The 8512-nt window shown below is 47.7% G+C and overlaps 1 protein-coding gene across 1 annotated transcript in view; it reads right to left on the bottom strand.

The window, feature by feature from the left end:
- Positions 1-237: 237 nt before the first annotated feature.
- The window catches only part of Drgx (Dorsal root ganglia homeobox), an 87713-nt gene continuing 79438 nt past the window's right edge, over positions 238-8512 (bottom strand). The window contains exons 7-8 of the mRNA XM_077698738.1: positions 5172-5398; positions 238-1608 (exon numbers count right to left, since the gene is read on the bottom strand). Coding sequence (XP_077554864.1) covers positions 1184-1608; positions 5172-5398 — 652 coding nt within the window. The 3' untranslated portion in view covers positions 238-1183. The remainder of the gene's footprint in view (positions 1609-5171; positions 5399-8512) is intronic.

The following is an 8512-nucleotide window of genomic DNA, read 5'->3' as shown; positions in this document are numbered from 1 at the left end:
TCGGGGGGAAGGATGCGGCCGAAGAAAAACATAAAATGAAGATAACAGTGGGAAGGTCACGTAGTACGCCCTCTGCGTCCCGAAGATCAACTCTGAATTAGCCTTTGTGTTCTTTCTTTGCTTTATCTTTCTTCTAATTATGTTCTTCGCCGCCTTTCTTTTCTTTGGATAAGACTCCCCCCCCCCCCCTTACCCCCCCTGAAACGATAGATATCCTGCATACGCCACTGCAGTGCTTTGGCGTCATTGGCAGCTGTATCTAATGAACTCAGAAAGCACACTCCGTTGCTTTACATTCGTGATTTTTGTACAGTGCGAACAAAACAGGCGCACTCTTTGACCAGAGTCCGTAACACTAAACTCAGTCGATATGGGCGTAAAACGAGGATATGAGCCTACCGTCCTCGGCGAATTTCTTTCTTTTAGAGACGCAGATTAAGTTTCATTCCCCACATGCTTTTTTTTTCCCTCATCCTCCGTGACAGATACCACCACCAGGAATGCCAGAAGCATGGCAATGGCCTCCTCCTAATTTTTAGGCCAGCATGGATTCACATCGCAAGGGCGACGACCGTGCATCAATGCAAGCGCTACGAAAAAAAAAAAAAAAAAAGGTCTTATAGCTGCCTGTAGAACCGTCCCACATTGAGATTTTTTTTTTTCCTTTCCTTTAGCAAGTTTATTTTTCTTTCTTCTTTTGTGAATGGAAACGTGAAAGCGAGAGACAGGTCCGGCTTGTTTTTTTACAAGACCCGCTATGGGGGGGTTTTGAACCCCTTATCATTAGCTTTAATTGGTATTAGGAAGACAAGGTATGCGCCATTCAACCGCTGATACAGCGGTACCATCCAATTTAATTTCTTAGCAAGATCGTGCTCTATTTATAACACTACTTTTCAACTAGGACCAATTTTGGAGGCGCATTTTCCTGTTTCTTTTCTTGTAGCTGGTTATAGCAAAACAAATTCTCATTGCGGGAGTGAACTGCCATTCAATCAATAACGCCTTGTTCGGGATCATCAACTATTTTCGCATCGAATCCCCCGCCCGTGGTACTTTCATCCTCACTTTCTCGTCACGCGGGTACAAATGAAGCAATAAGTGCGGCATCCTACTCCGGCGTGTGCGGGTCGCGCACTCGCCGACGAGTGGCCACTCGAACATTGCGTCGTGTCGACGATGACTAGGCGGTCTCCGAGACCGCGGCTGCTGGTGGCGGGGCCTTCAACATGGCCGCCGATTGCAACATGACCGCTTGCGAGTGCTCGCGAGCCTTGCGCCGGAGCTCGGACACGCTGCTGGTCGTGGTGACTTCGTCCGAAGCGACGTTTCCACCGGCACCCGCTCCGCTGGTGTTCCGGCCTGAGCCGCCTGGAAGCGCCGGCGCACCAGAGGAGATGATGGCGCTGTTCGTGGCGCCGCTGCCGCTGCCTCCGCCGCCGCTGGCGGAGGCTGCGCTGACAGCGGCCCCCAATTGGCTGAGCGCCGCCGCAGCGTGGTGTCCATCGGCCGCAGCCGTGTGGTGGGGCGGAGCCGCGGCTTGAGCCGCTGCCTGGTGCGGCGTCCCGTGGGACTTCGTCACGCAGCAGGCGCACAGCGGGTGCATTCCTGCGCAGTCGTGGAGCCGGCGGCTTTAGTTGGCTGAAGTGTCGTCGAAAATATCGCGCGACTGCTTATAAAATCATCCTACCTTGCCCGCCCCCCCCCCCTTATTTCTCTGTGTCCCCGCTGGGAAGCGATTTACATTCAAAACCCCCCCCCCCCCCCCCCCCGCAGCAACTTGCGGACTTACAAGGTTTTACGTGAAAAGTGCATGACGCTGTTGGGACGGGCGAATGCAACGTGCATCCGGTAGCTCGCAACTATGGTAAACTGTGCTTGTAACTAAGGAAACAAACCTACTCGTGCTGCGCCCTCTGCATGCGCTTGGGTACGCCATAATAAGCGAATGGACTCTCACTTACAGAATTGATGTCCTTCATCACTCTGACTATACTGTTGCTCTGTCCCTAAATCCTATTCCTAACTCCATACGAGCCCAGTGTGAACGGGAGGTTCCCGTTTGAACCCATTACCATTTCGCCCTTCCCGTTTGTTCCGTCCCGTTTCAACCCGGCGCAAAACGACCTTCCCGTTTCGCCTTTTAAATGCAGAGCATTTCAGTAACTCACGATGTCACCCGCGTTGACGTCCGTAGTCCGCACCGTCGTTGTCCCAACTATATAAAAAAAAATACTATCCGGCGCCAGGTTTCGATCCCTCGACCCTGCGGCCGGAACGCAATGTACATGGTGCGCCACCCACTGTGCCACAAAGCCGACACAGAATGGGACGCTACTAATGCGCCTTATATCGTTGACTCATTCAAATTACTGCTGACGAGCGCTCTCTCGTCAGCAGTTGCCACAAGTGTAACAACATTAACGTAACGCAAACTACTTAACGTCGTGCGTCCCCGGAAATGCTCTGCATTTGATCGTGCCCCTCGCGAGGGGGATGTTTCGCACTTGATCGCACTTCCACTGCTCTCTGCGCATGCGCCCCGTCGCTATAGCAACGGAGGCGCGTCGTCTGCTTCCAGGACGCCGCGGCGCCAATTCCCACTTGGCCCGTTCCCGTTTGAACCCGTTCCCATTTCAACCCGGGGCGAAAGAACCTTCCCGTTTCACATTTTCCCGTTTAGCCCCTTCCCGGAATAACGTACCCAGTTTATGAAACGTTATAAAAAACATTTTCATATTGTTTTTCATTTATTTCCGTTTGTTCACAGCCGCTGCGATAGCATGCTCAGTACATCCAGAGTCCTTGACTGCTTTTCATACCTGGGCTTCACTTTTTGAATCTAGAGACGACGACATTTGGTTACAATTCGTCATACCAATTAACCAATCTTTTAAATTAACAAAGCCTAACAAACAAAGTAACACTTAACAAATTAATAAACATATCTTTTAAATTAACAAACAAGTCTTTTCAACTAACAAACCAAAAAATGATAAAATAGAAAGCCCAGAAAAGCGCCGCGGAAGCACAAATAAAAAATCGCAAAAACACCCTCACTTTGAAAAAAATCGTATTTGGCGGACTAACACATTTAATCGTTATAATAGCGCAAGTGTACATCAATGTCGAAAAGAAACAGATGAAAAATATAAAAGATAAAAAGATGTATAAAAATAAAGTTACCCTATGTATCTGGATACATATGCCACATCTGGCTATAAAAAATCGCAGTCATGAGAAGCGGCGAAAAATATAAACTTAGCTTTGCGTTTTGTTGATTCTGTTTATTCCCGTCACTCTGGCGTACTCAATTTGCATAGTAGGGCAAACCTTCAAAAACTTAAGCAGCGCAGGGTCGTCTCTAGCCTAAATTTTCTTTACTAGAGAAACAAAATTGTCGCGGGAATACTACCTCCAAGGGCCTTTCAGACGTTCAGCGAGAAGACATCATAGTAAGACTGCTAGGCAGCCAATCAGCTGAATTAGTATTCGAAAGTTATCTTTGTTTCCTCGTGCAATTTCTTACTGGAATAAGTTAACTGAACGAACAGTTAAGTTAACTCGGTATCGTTAGAAGAATTTTCCCCACGTATTGTAAATATGTGTTCTGGTTGAATCGTCGTATTTTAAAATTGGAATACATTACGAATGCATATCCTTGTTCGGAACCCTTTGCGTCTATTACATATTTATGTTTTTTACTTATTTGTGTAGGGCGTTTTTAAACTACGCCAACCAATACTGAGGTGTTTTTATGTTCCCTCCTGCATGAGCCCGACCAGGCCGTAAAGAATCAGTAAATAAAAAAATATCTGCCCATTACTCACGCACGAAAACGCATTTGTAGCCAATTCTAAGATTTCTGCACGTGTTTGCCTTTTTTAAAGTCTCTCCTACGGAAATCTTTGATCTATAGATCTCTCTAACCAGAAGACAAAGCTCCGCTCCAAACAATGTGCATAAGAGCGGCTGATAAATAAATTTCAGCCACACGTACCAACACCAACTGCAGAAAAATCCAATGCGTGCATTCCTCAAGATATTGGGTATCTGTATAGTACACTTTCGCCGCTACAAATTTTGTGTCAAGAGGGCAGTATCGGCCTAAGGCATTCGGAAACTTTTATCGGCCGTAAATATCGGTCGATTCCGGAAAATTTGGTGCATACAAGATGTTAGTGCATGACCCGTTTCTTGTAAGCACATTTTGGGGAACAGTTTCGAAGACGGTAACGCATATTTTCAGAAATTCAAATGGGTTGCAACGATGCGGGTTCAAATGAGAAGGACGTTTTGGGAACGGGCTGAAACAGGAAGCGCCCAAACGGGAAGGTCGTTTCGGGAACGGGCACACACGGGACGGGTCAAGCGGGAAGGGCGTTTCGGGAATGGGTTCAAACGGGAAGGGGCCAAACGGAAATGGGTTCTTTCGGGCTACACCCGTGTGAACACAGTACAGGATAGGGGAAATGGTGTAGATCACGCAGCCGCCAACCAGTTCGTTGAAGCATTTAACCTTGTGTCGTTATCTTTTTTTTTATATAATGGCACACAGGAACTCTTGGCATTAAGAAGCGCTTACCGCCTTTCTTTCCAAGTTTCCAATGTTGAAATGACGAAGCAACGCTGCACTTATAAGGAACGCGTACTGCTGAACTCTGGATTAACATAGGCTGGCTGAGATTGCCTAACGTGCGCAAAGCCTTTTCACATATCGCTTCCCTATGCAACTAGGAAGCTGTGGTAACGCACATTCAGCACTTGACCTTGAACCGGTATCACAGCACCCCGAAGACTGAGCGACCGTCGTTACGATCATCGTTTGTAGGCATGCATACGCTACACTGCCATAGCCAGAATATGTTTTGCGTCGTGTGTTATTTAAATCAAGTGAGGGACTGGGGAATGTCCACACATCAGCCCGGGCTGCGATTAGCGAGCGGGGGACTGAGGCTAAGGCAACCGTGTCCATTACACTAGCAAAATCTATTCTAGCCCACTAGCCACTAGACGGGAACGGGGAGGAGAAGATGTAGACTGTATTTTCCACGCATGGTGATTTTTGCAAGGATCTTTAATAATCTACAGTTCTCTATACGCGCCCACTGACCAACATGGCGGCCAGCCGTGTCCCTTGACATACAGCGTATGATTTCATCGCCACCAACCCTTGAAGGGGAACGAGGCGGCGGCAGCGGCCGCGGCAGCTGCGGCGTGTCCTGCAGCGAACTGGGCGGACAGGTGCGGCGGGAAGTACATGGGCGGCAGAGGGAAGCGCGGGTGCGGCCCGAGCAGGGAGTCGGGGCCACCGCACGCGCTGTTGGATCCCGCGCCTCCGCCGCCGGCCGCACTGACACCGACGCCCGGATGCCCGCCGCCTGGTCCTCCGAGGCCCCTGCGAAAAATCAAGACCCCATTACTGCTTAAGCACTTTTCGAACAAGGAAACGCCGCCAGGGTCCATCACCGACGTCAATGAGCGCATCGTTGCACCTGACAATCTCTACTGTTGTGGCGAGGTTACGAAACCAAACATTCAAATTTCGGGTTGTTTAACGCAGTGAAGCTGCACATGGGATATGAGGCAAGTGCGCCGTAGCGGATTGAGATGGGTTAATTTAGACCACCTGAGAGTGTTTAACGTGCGCCGAAATCCGGAACACATAGCCGCTTTCGTGTGTCCAAGAAGCTCGGTAGAAGTTCTGTGAACCCAGTGTGTAGCCCGCAACAGAGACCGAGGGGAGATTTAAAAGGAATGGCATAAAAAAAGGCGTTTAACATGTATTTTTTTTATCACTCTTATAGCAAACAATCCTCGCATATGGTTACTCCATTCTAATCATGTACCGGGTGTTCTCGGGCGTCTGCACGAAACTCGTCAACCCCCTTCTAACCCAGATTCGGGAGGAGCCCCCCACTCGGCATTTCCTCAGTAGTCATTCGAGGTGGACGCTGTCCTATAATGCATTGCTGCCTGTAGCCAACTTAAGCGTTATTAATCGCCGCTGAAAGGTGTATAATATACCTAACCTATAGCCTAAAACTCAACTTGGAATGCTTTTTTTTTTCTTGTTACCCAACTGGGCCGCCCCTTGTAACAAATTACCGCAGCGCAATCGCTCCATAATTTTGCAACACTAATTCGAAGCAATCAGGTCACATTTATATAAAGCGGCGACAGGCGTTCACACTATGCTCGTTGTTTTCTCGGTGCTCTTTTTAAACTGACTTGTCCTCTTTTAAATAGTTTAGACTGGTGGAGACGGGTGAAGGAGCAGACTCGTTATTCTCCGAAACGAACTATTGATGGCAGTGACATTCGCAAAGTTTCATTTCCAGAGTGGATGGAGGTGGCGGGTTTTAAAAAGGGAAGGAGAGATCATGAAAAAATAAATAGTAAAATAAGCAATAAACAAGAAAGAATAGAAGGCAGAGCACGGAATTTATTCAAATTGAAAATAAAAATCTCGGGATGATGCCGTAATCTACGTAAATTTGCAGTTGTATAGTTCATTTTTTTCCGCAGTGAAATGGCAAAATGGCTCATGGTTACGGTGAGAGCATACATCGCAGCACATGCGGCTCGGGCGTAGCTTAAGACATAAAAATAATTACCGGTAGTCAATATTTGATGATAGGCAGGGTTAGTGGCGTTTCCTCCCATTTGCGTACGCCGGTGGTAGATGTTAATGTTGGCTTTGTACTGGACGCAGCATTCGAACTGCCGCTCACCTGTGAAAACTGTGCACCCACATGCCGATCGGATAACTGTATTCATGCTGCAAATGGGCACAATTCGGTACCGCTGGTTCTGTTGATTTGCCTTTTCGAAAACCGGGGGAAAACTGCACGCCAACTTCGCCGAACAGCCGAGCGTCATCTCGAGGCGAGCGTGGCCGTTGGTGCCAAGAAGATCGACTGTCGTCAAGTCTTGCCTTTTAGTGCAGGGAAATGGCAATAAATACCTTGCGATTTTTTTTTCAGTGAACAAATCAGGAGAATTACATTGATCGACGTAAGCATCCGGGCCACTTGTAGCCGGCCTGTGGTGTTATTTCCCGTTTAGCGCTGTTCTATATTGCGCAGTATGAGCCGACTTCGATTTTTTTGCGCAATTGGTTGTGATTTTCAGGCACCCGCCCCACCCAGATGTGTTTTTCCCCTGTTACCAGCTTAAAGGCCGTGTTCTGAATGTATTTTCGCTCTCTCTTTTTGTGCAACAATAAGTCAACAAAGGGTAAGAAATCTTAAGTTCTAAATGGTGCGCAAACAACCACAAGGCACTACACTCAGTGGTCTTCGTAGGAGCCACTGCACTCTTTTTAAAAAGTGCGGGCAGGTCGGTTTCATCACAATGAACCTAATTAATTACCGCTGTGCCTTAGGGAGAAACTCTGAGGGATAAGAAGGGCCGACGTACGACTCAATTCAAAACTATGATCATTAATGTGACGTCACGCAATGGGAAACGTCATGACCTTATTGCGTAACGCCACAACGGCGACCGAAATGCCCTGGTCTGATCAGGTGCTGGGCCTTTTCGTTGGCCTGTTCTGCCCCTTTTATCGCAATGATTGTTCACGCTGGTGCATTGGAAAACTGGGAAACTGTGGGAAAACTGTGTATAATGATGCCACAAAAACGATTTTCTCTTAAAAGATGTTCTTTGTGATGCCCATTGCTGTCTGTAACCTGGGCTCGGACTTTGTCAAGTGAAGTGAATTAATTTCACTTTTTCTCTGAGCCCCCCCCCCCCCCCCCGCTTGTCAAAAATAAAGTTTTATCTTATCTGATCTTGTTGGGATGCCCACTCACAGCCATTGCTAAATGTGTAAGCTGCCACAAAAAACAGATGGGTATCCGACAGATAGGTGTGCTCGGTGTATAACAGTCACTGCTAAATGTGTAAGCTGCCACAAAAAACAGATGGGTATCCGACAGATAGGTGTGGTCGGTGTATAAATTAGTCGATCGACCAATTCTATATAGCGTAGTCCTGTCCGATGCCTGATTAACGAATCTTGATGTGTATCCGATAAAGCCCGAGGGTGGGCGGTTTGTCAGCAGCCCGTACCCGTAGTCGTTTGGTAGTTGCTTCGTGTTTCCCGCATATCACGGTCCCTTGTTGTTCTCCCCCTCCCAGAGGAAAAAAAAAAAAAACCCACACAAATTCTATCCCAAAAAATAGACAAGATCAGAGTGTTTTTGGAGGCGCTACAATTGTTGAACCCATTATCAATAACGCCAAAACTTAAAATAAAAGTTTTCTCGTGCGTTTCGCGCCGAAGCTAAACCTGGGTTATGAGGCGTGCCGTATAGTGATTGCTCTGGATTAAGTTTGATCACTTGGGGTTGTCTAACGCGCACCAAAACCTTCAGAGCCTAGCATTTTTTGTTTTTGTTTTTGACCTCCATCAGAAAAAAATTGGCGCAGCTTGCACTACTGGTGCAAGGCTGGAGAAACAGCAGAGATGGCCTCCCCTTTCCCTTCGTCGGAAACCCCGCTGTTG

This window comes from Haemaphysalis longicornis, unplaced genomic scaffold (genome assembly GCF_048455015.1).
Source record: "Haemaphysalis longicornis isolate Haplotype H1 unplaced genomic scaffold, Haemaphysalis longicornis Haplotype H1 scaffold_1, whole genome shotgun sequence".
NCBI lineage: Eukaryota > Metazoa > Arthropoda > Arachnida > Ixodida > Ixodidae > Haemaphysalis > Haemaphysalis longicornis.
The sequence above is the reverse complement of the archived record's forward strand: the minus strand, read 5'-3'. Positions and strand labels throughout refer to the sequence as shown.